Below are 14738 nucleotides of genomic sequence, written 5' to 3' on the forward strand. Positions count from 1 at the left end.
GAAAAGCTCCCAACCGCCGCCGTCTCCCTGCCTCTGGTCTTGCTTGTAGGAAAGCGCTCTATTGGTCACACTTGGAGAAAAGCGCTGGGGCCCTTCTGTCTCCGTGGCCTCTGGCCGTGCTCCAAGCTCACCCAGCCTGCGACTGGTTCAAGGTTACCCCAAGCTGAGGGCTCACTCCTCGTCTTTGTCGCTGTAGCTGGCTTCCCCGCTCTAATACCTGCAAGCTCTGCGACACTCAGACACCCCTGGTCCTTCTATGACCCCGTGGGATGTGAGGTTATGCTGACCCTGCATGGGCTTCCCCCGTTTTAGCTCTGGAGCGATGTCCCTCCGTGGAGCAGACTTTTAAATATCCTGATTTTGTGCTCCATTGCTCTGCCGCTTGCTGGGAGCCGACCCCTCCCGCTGTGGTCTATCTTCCTGTCATTTGGATTCACTTCTCTGCAGGTCCTACCTTTCAGAAATTGATCGATTTTCTGTTTCTAGAATTGTTGCTCTTCTTCTCTTCGATTTCCCATTGGATTGTAGGTGTTTGCAATGGTTAGATAAGCTATCTAGCTGATCTCCTGCTTCCTGATGTTGTCTCAGCCTGCTACTTCTCCACCATCTTGACTCCTCCTTCTGCCCATTTTTAAATCGAATCACTCATTTTGGGGTGTTGTGTTTTATAAGTTTCTTATATATTTTGGATACTAACCCTTTATCAGATATGTTGTTTGCAAATATCTTTTCCCATTCCATAGGTTGCCTTTTAGTTTTGCTGAATATTTCCTTCACTGTGCAGAAACTTTCTATTTTGATGAAGTCCTAATAGTCTATTTTTGCTTTTATTTCCCTTACCTGAGGAGGCATAGCTAGTAAGAAGGTACTATGGCCCCTGTCAAAGAAGTTACTGCATGTAATCATCACTAAGATTTTTATGGTCTCACATTCAGGTCTTTAATCCGTTTTGAATTTGTGTTTGTGTATGGTATAAGAGTGTGTTCCAGTTTCATTCTTTTGCATGTTGCTGTCCAGTTTTCCCAACACCATGTGTTGAAGAGGCTGTCTCTTTTTTCTACTGGATATTCTTTCCTGCTTTGTCCAGATTAATTGACCACATATTTGTTCATTTCTGGATTTTTCATTCTTTGATCTATGTGTCTGTTTTTGTGCCAGTATCATACTGCCTTGATCACTACAGCTTTGTAATATAGCTTGAAGTCTGGAATTGTGATGCTTCCAGTTTTGCATTTCCTTTTCAAGATTGCTTTGGCTATTTGTGGTCTTTTGTGGTTCCATACAAATTTTAGGATTGTTTGTTCTAGCTCTGTGAAAAATGATAGTTCTATTATGATTGGGGTTGCATTAAATGTGTGGATTGCTTTGAGAAGCTTTATTTTTATTTAAAAAATTTTTTTAATTTAAATTCACTGTAGTTAACGTATAGTATATTAGTTTCAGGGTGCTTTGAGGATCTTTTAAATTTGATGTATTCCAAGTAGTTTATTTTTGCTTTTGTTTCCCTTGCCTCAGAAGACATACCTAGAAAAATGTTACTTCAGCTGATGTTTGAGAAAATGCTGCTTTATTTTCCTCTTTGAAGATTTTTATGATTTCATGTCTCATATTTAGATCTTTAATCCATTATGAGTTTATTTTTGTGTATGACATAAGAAAGTGGTCCAGTTTCATTCTTTAGCATGTAGCTGTCCAGTTTTCCTAGCACCGTTTGTTGAAGAGACGTCTTTTTCCAATGTATATTTTTGCCTCCTTTGTCAAAAATTAATTGATTGTATAATCATGGGTGTATTTCCGGGCTCTTCTCTTGTGTTCCCTAGATCTGTAGGTCTGTTTTTGTGTCTGTACCATACTGTTTTTATTTCTACAGTTTAATATTTTATCTTGAAATCTCAGTTTGCAATACCTCCAGTTGTTCTTTTTTAAAATTGCTTTGGCTATTTGTGGTCTTACATGGTTCCACACAAATTTTAGGGTTATTTATTCTAATTGTGTGAAAAAGTGCTGTTGGTGATTTGATAGGGATTGCATTAATGGGTTGTATGGATGTCTTAACAATATTTCTTCTCCCAATGTATAAGCATGAGTGTCTTTCCATTTGTTTGTGTCATCTTCGGTTTCTTTATCAATGTTGTATAGTTTTCGGAAGGTCTTTGACCTTTTTGGCTAAGTCTTTTCCCAGATATTTTATTATTTTTGGTGCAGTTATAAATGGGATTATTTTCTTAATTTCTCCTTCTGCTACTTTATTATTAGTGTATAGAAAGCAACAGATTTCTGTGTATTGATTTTGTATCTTGTGTCCTTACAGAATTTATTTATCAGTTCTAGTAGTTTTTTTGTGAAGCATTTAGGGCTTTCTATATATAGTATTATATTATCTACAAGTAGGGGATGTTTTACTTCTTCCTTACCAATTTCTTTTTCTTGTCTGATTGCTGTGGCTAGGACTTCCAGAATGAAAGCGGTGAGAAAGGACATCCTTGTCTTGTTCCTGATCTAAGGGGGAAAGCTCTCAGCTTTTCACCATTGAGTGTGGTGTTAGCTGTGGATTTTTCATAGATAACCTTTATTATGTTAAGGTGTATTCCCCATAAACCTACTACTGTGTTTAGAGTTTTTACCATAAGTGGATGTTGTACTTTATCAGATGCTTTCTTTCATCTGTTGAAATGATCATATGATTTTCATCCTTTTTCTTATTGAGAGGTGTGTCTAGTTGATTGATTTGTGCATATTGAATTACCCTTGCATCCCAGGAATAAATCCCATTTGATCATGGAGAATGATTTTTTAGTGTATTGTTGGATTCACTGATATTTTGTTGAGGATTTTTGCTTGTGTGTTCATCTGAGATTCTGACTTGTAGGTCTCTTTTTTTTTTGTAGTGTCTTTATCCAGTTTTGGTATCAGGATAATGTTGGCCTCACAGAATGGATTTGGAAGCTTTTCTTCCTCCTCCTCCTCCTCCTCTTCTTCTTCTTTTTCTTCTTTTTTCTTAATAGCTTAAGAAGTATAGTTATTAACACTTCTTTAAATGTTTAAATTTCATTGATCAGTCTGTTCAAATTTTCTATTTCTTCCTGGTTCTGTTTTAGTAGATTATAGGTTTCTAGGAATTTATCCATTTTTTCTATGTTGTCCATTTGTTCGCATATAATTTTTCATGGCATATTCTTAAAATCCTTTGTATTTCTTTTGTGTCTGATTTTTTTTTCTGATTTTGTTTGAAAAAAATTTTTTTTTAATGTGTCTGTCTAAAGGTTTATCAATTTTGATGATCTTTTCAAACAATCTGGTTTCACTGATCTCTTCTATGGTTTTCTTAGTTTCTATTTAATTTATTTATGTTTGTAATCCTTATTGTTTCTTTCCTTGTACTGTTCTGTTTATTTTGTTTGTTGTTCTTTTTCTAGCTCTTTTAGGTATAAGTTTAGATTGTTTATTTGAGCTTTTTCTTGCTACTTGAGGTAGGCCTATATTGTTGTACACTTCCCTCTTAGAAGAGCATTTGCTGCATCACAAAGATTTTGGACTGTTATGTTTTCACTTATCTCCAGGTATTTTTAAATTTTCTCTTTGATTTCTTGGTTGACCCATTCATTGTTTAGTTGCATGTTATTTAATCTCCATATTTTTCTGTTATTTCCAGAATTTTTTCTCAGGTTTGATTTCTAATTTCATGGTGTTGTGGTTGGAAAAGATGCATGGCATGACTTCAGTCTTTTGGAATTTGTTAAGACTTGTTTTGTGGCCACAACTGATGTTTGGATTCAGTTATCTATTTCTTGATGATTTTATTCAGTGGAACTCATCAGCTCACTGCTTCTGTCTTCTGCACTATCTGCTTCTCCTGAAATATGTATCTCAGATAATGGTATCACTAATTTCCCATTAACTTAGACTTGGCAAAGTTCTGATCATTTACTTCGATTCATTGTTGTTGTTGTTTTGAGTAATTCTTTTATATATAGCAAAAAGATAAGCTGATCTTTTCGACTTCTTCCTCCATTTCCCATGTATATACTGAGCTGCAAATTTTACAGTTCTTTAGTCTCTCATGTGTTTTTATGATAACTGCCACCAGGTGTTTTGGTTTTTTTTTTTTAAATCTCCCTCCTAAATATTTGTAGTTGTTACGCTTGCCTTTTTCTCCCTTTTCCCTTTAAATTAATCTTTCTGCAAGATATTATTGTATTACCTCTTACCTCAAAAACTTTCAGAGATTTTCGTTTATCTTCAAGTCTTAGTATAAATGCATTTCCTTAGCTTTCTTTAATATTATTTATATTAAGAGTAGTAGCCATAATTATTATAGAAATAGTTTGTTTTCATTTTAAAGAACTGAAGCAATATAGCAAGAGCAACTCAAAATTCCACCTCAGAACTAGCCACCAAAGACATACCTAATGGCAAATAGAGAGATGTCCAGACATCTCTCTAGAATAATATTCAGATGGCATGAATATGTAACTTAAAAAAAATAGAATTATACTATAAATGGTACTTATGAATAAGAAGTATTAAACTTGATTTTATTTCCATTTTAGGAGATGGAAATAAAATGGCAGTAAAATTGAGGGAATTTTTGATTTATAATAAATGTTTCTTTCTCACAAAAGGCATTGTTTTTAATAATTTCTTTTAAGATTATGAAAATTATGAAGAATTCAGAGTTTGGAGTGCTTATATTTACTACACTCTATTTCATTGTATAAAGTTTTGAGGAAACTAGCACAACCATTTCTTTCTATTGTCCTAATCTCCTCCCAACAATTTTTCACAGTTTTATTGTTTTTACATTGTTAAGATAGATAACATTTATACTTCTGAAATTATAAATTCATTAGTGTGATTTTTCCTTCTGTATATAAATGGACTTACAGCTTCACTCATTCTCCATTTATGAGTTGTTTGTTTTGACTTGTCTCTGGTTGGGTGGATTTTATTAACAAGTGATTTTTTCAGGAAGAACTTATATATTCTCTATTCCTTGAGTTCTTCCATATCTAAGGCTGAGGGATTTCTTCTGAATACATTTTTGCTAGAGATCAGGTTCATGGTTCGTAATGTTTTTCCTTCAAAATTTTGTAGACTTTATTTTCTTCTAGCATTAACTACTTCTGGGGAGAACCTGAGGCTATACTGAGTTTTCCTCCTCTCCTTCTTGTAGGTGATTTGCATTTACTGGTTGGAAGCTTAAATTTATTCTTCTTCCTTAGCATTTTATAATTTACTAAGATTTAATAAGGATATTCTTGGTATTGAACATTTTTTCATGAAATAACATGTGCTCCTTCAATTTTAAGTTTGCTTTCTTTTTTCCCCCCATAGAAAGTTTTCCATGTTATATGTTGGAATATTTTCTTTTGTCTTTTTTGTTTTCAAAGATTTTACTTACTTATTTTTGAGAGAGTGCACCTGAGTGGAGGGAAGAGCAGGGGGCTGTGGAGAGGGACAAGCAGGATCCATGTTGTGTACAGAACCTGGAACTGGAGGCAGGGCTTAATCCCAGGACCCTGAGATCATGACCTGAGCTCTAAACCAAGAGTCAAGTGCTTAACTGACTGAACCACCCAGGTGCCCCTTGTCTTTCTTAACTAAAGATATTACTCATCCTTGTATTTGGCCATCTTGACCTGTTCATTATATTCAGAGCTTATTACTTATACATAAATTTTCATTTTAAGTTCTGCATTAACATTGTTAATGCTATGTTAGCATTACATAATGTTAATGTTAACATTAAGACTTGCCTCTATTTAGTGATATCATTTTTTGTCATTTTTATTTGCTCCATGCTTTTTCTAATTCAGTGATAGAATTAATTTTGTTCTAACTTTGTTTCCTTAGCTTTCTAATCTTTTATTGTTTTGTTCTCTTACCATTTGTTTGCACCTTTAAATTCAGGGTTTTTTTTTAACTTCTTTTATATTAAATAGTTTGCCAAGGGAGTTTTCTGGTTTTCCTTAGGTTATGTTTTCTTCTAGACTGGGTTTTTAATTTTTCTGTTAACTTCTGTTCTGTTTACTTATTTATAGCTTTATTGAGACATCATTGACATATTGAAATTATATATATTAAGGTTTACAGCATGATGTTTAGTATACGTATACATTGTGGAATGATCACAGCCTAGCTAATTAACATATCTGTCACCTCTACTTAATTACCATTTATGTGTTTGTGTATATGCTGAGAAAATTGAAGATCTATCTTCTTAGCAAATTTCAAGTATTTTTTAAATGTCATCACCATGCTGTACATCTCTAAAACTTACTCATCTTGCATGATTGAAACTTTGTACCCTTTGACCAACATCACAGTTTGAAATGTTTACCCAACTTTTGCATTCTTTTTTTTTTCAGTTTATTTACTTTCAGAAAAAACAGTATTCATTATTTTTTCACCACACCCAGTGCTCCATGCAAGCCGTGCCCTCTATACTACCCACCACCTGGTACCCCAACCTCCCACCCCCCCGCCACTTCAAACCCCTCAGACTGTTTTTCAGAGTCCATAGTCTCTCATGGTTCACCTCCCCTTCCAATTTACCCAAATTCCCTACTCCTCTCTAACGCCCCTTGTCCTCCATGCTATTGGTTATGCTCCACAAATGAGTGAAACCATATGATAATTGACTCTCTCTGCTTGACTGATTTCACTCAGCATAATCTCTTCCAGTCCCGTCCATGTTGCTACAAAAGTTGGATATTCGTCCTTTCTGATGGAGGCATAATACTCCATAGTGTATATGGACCACATCTTCCTTATCCATTCATCCGTTGAAGGGCATCTTGGTTCTTTCCATAGTTTGTCTGAGATTTTTAACATGCCTCATGATAGGTTTTATTCCACCAGCATGGATTCCTGGAGTCTGTACTTCTGTCAGAGTCAGTCTACCATTTCACTGTAGTATGCCTTCACTCTGGCTTTCAAAAATGAGAAATTTGATCCCAACTGACTTTTTCCAGCTTTATCTTTTGCTAAACTTTACTCATAAAAACTATGCTTTCTAGCAAAACTTGACTAGTAAGTATCAACATATGTGAAGTTGAAGATGTCATAGATATTTTACTACCTTATTCCTACTTGTCACTTATTTGCTGTATGTTGAAGAAAAATGATTTATTGCTTATTTTAAGTTTGTTTTCCCAGGTTCATTAGAATAGCATGTATGTACCTATTTAAATCTTAATATAATTTATGTAATTGCAAATTGTAATTAATTAAGTAGAAATTTATGTTTTTTTAAGAATCTTGATTTGTTTCTTAGCTTAAGATCTGCCACTAAAATATTTGTTCTAAATCAATTCTTATGCCTTTGGGTTTCTTACATACACTGGATTACTATCCATTTTTGAGGCCAATATTAAAAGAAAAAAGCTATTTTGTTTTATGCCTTATTAGTAGTTTATATTACTATCAAAGACTGCTGTTAGGTTTCTTATTTTTGTGGTGTGTCTTAGAATTAACTTGATTTAATACTCACTTTCTTTGTTTTTATCGAAGGTGAATGAAATTGCCTTCATAAATACCCTTGAAGCCCAGAATAAGCGCCATGATGTCTTATCAAAATTGAAGGAATATGAACAGAGGCTTAATGAGTTACAGGAAGAACGTCAGCGAAGACAGGAGGAAAAACAAGCACGTGATGAAGCTGTTCAGGTAGAATTTTATTTGGCAAGCAGTTATTGAACACCTGCCATATCCTAGGCTCTGAGCTATGTGCTGAGGATCCAAAAAGGATTAAAACCTAGTCTTGACCCAAGGGTGCATGGTTTGGTATAGCATTCTGGAAACATGAAGTCTGATTGCCAAAAGACAATGTATATTCCTTCAGATGAGATAATCAGTGTTTTCATCAACACAGAGCAGTCAAACTAGATTGAGACTAGAGTCTGAATCTAGTTGAATCTATAGTCTCAACCAGGTGAAAGACTAAATTGCTTTGGACAGATTATTTATTTTTTGCTAATTGGGTTTCATAAGAATATGCTCCTTCAATTCCACACAAAAGGATTTTGTTTGAACCAGTAGATGTAGCCTTACAGAACTGGGCGATCTTTATGCTCATGACAAGGAATGCCTGTCCTTTATTGGGCAGTATCATCGGATACTTTTAGTTGCTTAGCTTTTGTCCTCTGTGGTTAAACCCTAATTTAGCTACCATTTCAGGATAGGAAGAAAGGTTAACACATAAATCGTACTGATATTTATAAACTGTTTTAGATTTTGACCATAAGACTTTATTGCAGTAGATTGTCTTGCCCATAAGACTTTATGGCAAGTGTGCATTTTGAATTAAAATTATATTTGCGTCAAAGACTGTATTAGGAAAATAAATGTTTTTAGAGGAGGAGGATTTTTTTTTTTGAGGTAGAAAACATCCTCAAATGTGGACATTCACCTAGATATAAGATTTCAAGATACATTTTCTTATTTGCTTATTTTCTACATTTGCTTATTTTAAGTTTGTTTTCCCAGGTTCATTAGAATAGCATGTATGTAACTATTTAAATCTTAATATAATTTATGTAATTGCAAATTGTAATTAATTAAGTAGAAATTTATGTTTTTTTAAGAATGTTGAAAATTTATGTTTTTTAAGAATCTTGAAAATACCACACTGAAAATATGGTATGACTCCAAATTTGCTTTTGAGTAGAGGTCCACAGAGAGATTTTGAGGCCACAGAAATACTCAGTTTTGCTTAGAAAGATGATTTCTCAGGGGTATATCCATGATTTCTCAGGGGTATATCCATGACTTGACTTTTCTACTCAGATTGCAAGCCAAATACAGTTACCATCTCTTTTCTCAGTTGCTGTGGAACATTAAGACCAACACTTAAGCAAGTGAAGTAGTGTAGGAAATATATGATTATGACATATATATTCATACACAGGTAAGCATATACAATATATAAGCATACACACAAACACACACCCACACCTACACACATTTTAACTTTTACAGCCAGGGTTTAGAACAACTAAAAAAGAAAAGAACACAAATTTAATTTCACTTTGTCTTGGAAAAGGATATATTTTACATATATATATATGCATGTACAAATACACACATATATATATGTGTACATGTACAAGTACTCATATACAGCTGTGTATATGTATGTATATATATTTGCTGTATATGACTCTTGCATGATTATTCAAATATAATGACATTGTATGATCATTCACATATTGTTTATGATTATGCAAATGAGTGTTTTGATTTCTGTTCTGGACTGTTTCTGCTTTGCTGTTTCTTACCTGTGTCATGATTTGTCATCAGCAGCCAGAGTAGGCCAAGCCCACATGGGATGAGAAGGCCAACCTCGTCTGCTGGAAGTGCTACTTACATGGTGATTTTTCTGGGTAGCATGGGTCATCAGAGTGGGTGCAGTGGCCATGACTCCTAGAGAAGTGTGGCAGGCTGTTCACTTGTAGGGCGGCAAACCGAAAACTTGGGCTGGTAGTCCAGCAGGGAATCCAGTACGAGAGTGGCCTTTGATGTCAAGTGTTGGTGCACGTTTCCATATGCAGCCTTGACCACCTGCATGCCAGCAGCAAGGGCCACCTCCACGCTGTTAGGATTGTCTTCACAGACAAGGCACATTTCCTTGGGAAGAGGAGGAGAAGACCTCTTTTGCACAGGCTAGGAAAAAGGACTTGACATTTAAAAAAATTTATTTTTTTTTTTTTATAAACATAATGTGTTTTTATCCCCAGGGGTACAGGTCTGTGAATTGCCAGATTTACACACTTCACAGCACATACCCTACCCAATAGGACTTGACATTTTTGATGTCGGAAAAGTCCACTGATAATATATAGCATATATATAACTAAAAATTTTTAATGTGTAGTTATTACTAGATGTGCAAGGCACTAATGCCACATATTCTCTAGATAAAATAATATTAAGATCCTCTGTCTGCTTTACTTTCCCTACTTTAACATTTTAGCATTCCCATAAATGGTTACAGGCAATTGTGATCCTTCTTTTTGTAGGTAAAATACTAAGTAAATGCTGTCATCATATTTCTCAATTTGTCATTTTTCTTATGTAAATTATTGGTTAGTTTGAAGTCCCAATTTCTTTAGATATTCTGCCATTCCTTTTGCCCAATCATTTGAATTATAGGCCTAAAATGGTAGGGATTTGTATTATCCATTCTTAGGCTGCCATAAACAAATCCCTGACTATAAAGCAAAGTGTATGAGTGTTTCAGAGGTTTCAGAAGGCTAAGAATTAGACATCTTTCTAATTCATTATTTGTATGTGATTAGATTTATAATGCATATTATTTTATAAACTTATCCTTCATTTAACAAATAGTTATGGAACTCCTGTCCTGTATGAAATGCTTATGTAGGGTACCAAGTTTCTTTTATTTAAAAAACTTAAATTTTAGAAAGGAAAATAGTAGCTGAATTTACCGATTTTATTCATTAACTATAGTTACCAATTATCTTTTTCCATTAATTAAAAACAAAAATTGAAAGACTGAATACAGTTTGAAATCCAGTTATTTCTTCTTATACGTTGTTGGAGTATATCTTATATACATGAATAAAATCAGCAAGTTGATGTTATATAGAGTCAACTTGGCTACATTGCACATACACATAAAGTATATATATATATATACACATATTATATTATTTATAAGACCATTTTATAATTTTTGAAAGTATATTTTTAAAGCTTTTAGTTTTACAAAATATGAAGTGAAAAGTTCTGGTTTAGTTTTTTATATTTAATCCTAAGCCTTTTGGATTTTATTGTGAAATGTGTTTTCAGACATAATACAGATTTTTTTTAAGCTTTTCTTTTAATTTCAGTTAACATAAGTGTTATATTAGTTTCAGTTGTACAATATAGTGATTCAACAATTTCATACATCACCCAGTGCTCATCACAAGTTCATAAGTGCCCTCCTTAATCCCCACGACCTATTTCACCCATCCCCCCCACTGGTACCCCACCCACCCCCCTGGTAACTATCAGTTGGTTCTCTGTAGTTACCAGTCTGTTTCTTGGTTTGTCTCTTTTTTTTTTCCTTTGCACATTTGTTTCTTAAATCCCACATATGAGTGAAATCATATGGTATTTGTCTTTCTCTGATTTATTTCACTTAGCATATACTTTCTGCTCTATCCATGTCGTTGTAAATGGCAGATTTTATTCTTTTCATGACAGAATAATATTCTGGGATGTGTGTGTGTGTGTGTGTGTGTATACCACATCTTCTTTATCCACTCATCAGTCAATGGACACTTGGGCTGCTTCCATATTTTGGCTATTGTAAAGAATGCTGCTATAAACATAGGGGTGCTTGTATTCATTTGAAATAGTGTTTTTCTGTTTTGGGGGTAAATACCCAATAGTGACATTGCTGTATCAGAGGGTAATTCTATTTTTTTTCAAGATTTTATTTATTTATTTGACAGACAGAGATCACAAGTAGTCAGAGAGGCAAGGAGAGGGGGAAGCAGGCTCCTGGCTGAGCAGAGAGCCCACTGCGGGGCTCAATCCCAGAATCCTGAGATCATGACTTGGCTGAAGGCAGAGGCTTAACCCCCTGAGCCACCCAGGTGCCCCATGAGAGTAATTCTATTTTTAGCTTTTTAGGAATCTTCATACTGTTTTCCAGAATTGCTGTACCAGTTTGCATTCCCACCAACAGTGCAAGAGGAAGGTTTCCTTTTTCTCCACATCCTCACTGACACCTGTTGTTTCCTATGTTTTGATTGTATTCATCCCCATTCCCCAGGTAGCTCACACAATCTCTCCCTGGCCACACTGATCTAGGTTCTTCTAAGTATTATTTATATAGCCTTGTACAAGTCATTTTGCCTTAGAGAGCACCAGTTTCTTGTAATGTCAAAACTGCTTATGTAGTACCAGGTGGTGGGTATTATAGAGGGCACGGATTGCATGGAGCACTGGGTGTGGTGAAAAAATAATGAATACTGTTTTTCTGAAAATAAATAAATTGGAAAAAAAAAAGAAGAAAGAATGAAAACCAAAAAAAAATAAAATAAAATAAAATATGTATATGTAAAAAAAAAACTGCTTATGTAAATAATGACTTAGCTAAGTGTTTAGCATAGTAAGTGCCCAATAAGTGACAGAAAAAAAATAATAAAGCGGTTCCTGTTTGAGAACACTGAGAAGACATGAATACTTCTAATACGTAATTACACTGACAACAGTAACTTCATACCTACAACAAACCCTATCTACCCTAGTGGAAGAAAATCTTTTTAAACTTGTAAGCCAGAAAGTCCCTACTTATTTCTGTTTTTGTTTTTTGTTTTTTGGGTTTTTTTTGGTGGGTAGGGGGGTCCAGGACAGGAAGGGACTGGGAATTAGAGAGAATGCACTGATTTCAGGAAGGCGTGTGTGGCAGATTACAGACTGCTGGAGGCATGCGGTTAGGTTTTTAAATATATTCTTTATGTCGGGTATACTATACACAAACTGGTTATAGTTATTTTACAGTACTAGGTAAGCATAATATGTGGAAACTTGTGTTGCTCTCTAAGATCTCAAAAACTCTTTAAGACTAAAAACAATTAAATCTGGCACAGAAAATTATCTCCAATGAAGAAAATCTAAACAAAAGAGCTTTCTCTTAAATTCAGATTTCTTTGTTGTTAAAAAAAAGTCTGTATTGACAACCTATGGAATGGGAGAAGATACTTGCAAATACCATATCCACTAAGGGTTAAAATCCTATATATGTATCTTATATCTTATAAAACTCAATACCCACAAAACAAATAATTAGCATTTTAGCAGAACCTGAAAATATGTTCATCATTACTCAGTGCCAGGGAAATATAGATCAAAACTACAGTAAGATACCACTTCACACCTGTCAGAATGGCTAAAATCAACAATGCAAGATACAACAGATGTTGGTGAGGATGTAGAGAAAAAGGAATCTTCGTGCACTGTTGGTGGCAATGCAGACTGGTGCAGCCATTCTGGAAAATAGTATGGAGATGCCTCCAAAAATTAAAAATGGGGGCGCGCCTCAGTGGCTTAGTCTGTTAAGCATCTGACTCTTGATTTCATGATCTCAGGATCATGAGATCGAGCCCTAGTGTGGAGCCTACTTAAGGTTCTCTCTCCCTTTCTTCCTCTTTCCCCACTCACTTTCATGCTCTCTCTAAAAAAAAAAAAAAATTCCCTGTGTTTGTAGCACCAATCTTTACACTAGCCAAGATATGGAAGCAGCCCAAGTGTCCATCGACTGATGAGTGGAAAAAGATGTGTTATATATACCTAAAATGGAATATTCAGCCATAACAAAGAATGAAATCTTGCTGTTTGCAATGACATGATTAGAGCTAGACAAATGCTAAGTGAAATAAGTCAGAGAAAGACACCATATGATTTCAGTCATGTGGAATTTAAGAAACAAAGGCACAGAGGAAAGGAAGAGAGACAAACCAAGAAACAGACTTAACAATAGATAACAAATTGATGGATACCAGAGGGGAGGCAGGTGGGGGATGGATGAAATATAGGTGGTCGGGATTAAGGAGTGTACTTGTGTGGAGCACCGGGTGATTAAAATACAAATAAAAAAGATAATAGAAATGAAAAATAATATCATTAAGAGAAAATGAAGATGTAATAATATATACACTTTCCATGAAGAAAGAATAATAATTTCAAGATAGTCTTGAAATTTACCCATAATGCTGTATTAGTAAATATGGAGGTTAATATATTTAAAAGAATGCTGAAAGACATTGGAGATAAAAATGTCAACATGTGATTTTAACAAAACTGAACAAAAATATTAGGAGTGATGATGGAAACGAAACTTCTAAATACATGGTAGAAATTTTTTCTTAATTATATAACAAAAAGTATCCTCATATTACAAGTGTATATAAAATGCCAAGCAGAAAAATAAAACTATATGCACATAAAAATAAAATATATCAGTACAGCTAGTAATATGGTGATAGTCAGCAGTGTACTCCTAGTAGGCAAAAATATACATAGGACATAGTATTTTGATTATCTTCTGCCTTGGTGATGATCAATAATTACTGAAAATTTTCTATATGCCAGGCCCTCTTGTAAGTATTTTTTATGCATTATCTCATCTGTTCTTCAGAATATCTGAAGACATTAGTAGTGTTGTTATTTGTCTTCCAGAAAACGAAGGCACATTTATAATATACCGAGACCAGTGTCCCTGAGCCAGTAAATAATAGGGTCATGAAACAAAATCAGGGAATCTGACCCAGTGCCCACTCTCTTACCCACTGTGCTGTATTATGATAGCTCTTTATCCTTGCCACAAGCCCTCCACCCCCACCCCTTAACTCCTTCATGAGTGCTTAGTTCAGAAATTTGTTAACTACACTTTTTCATCATGTTCTGGCATTTCTGAAATCATCTGTAAATATGAGGGTTTAGAGGTGATTAACCACAAAATGCATGTTAGGTTCTCACAGAATATGAATAACGTAGTGTCTGCTTCAAGGAGCATTTAGTCTTATAATTATGTATAACACTGGTAAATGACATATGAAAACCATATATCACTGGTACTTATTATTTGTTTTTAATTCTGAGAAGCATACCTGCTAGCAATCCAAGGATCTACTTGGCTTGATATATAAATTTATGTCAAAATGGTGCCACCTTTAATTATTTTCACTTTACACTTAATTCTAATATTTTAAAGTTTTTCTGAT

At 34.5% G+C, this 14738-nt stretch overlaps 1 protein-coding gene across 2 annotated transcripts in view; it reads left to right on the forward strand.

The window, feature by feature from the left end:
- The window catches only part of SCAPER (S-phase cyclin A associated protein in the ER), a 569517-nt gene that overhangs the window by 176078 nt on the left and 378701 nt on the right, over positions 1-14738 (forward strand). For both annotated transcript variants that reach the window (XM_044231262.1, XM_044231263.1), the window contains exon 16: positions 7513-7668. In XM_044231262.1, coding sequence (XP_044087197.1) covers positions 7513-7668 — 156 coding nt within the window. The remainder of the gene's footprint in view (positions 1-7512; positions 7669-14738) is intronic.

This window comes from Neovison vison, chromosome 13 (genome assembly GCF_020171115.1).
Source record: "Neovison vison isolate M4711 chromosome 13, ASM_NN_V1, whole genome shotgun sequence".
NCBI lineage: Eukaryota > Metazoa > Chordata > Mammalia > Carnivora > Mustelidae > Neogale > Neogale vison.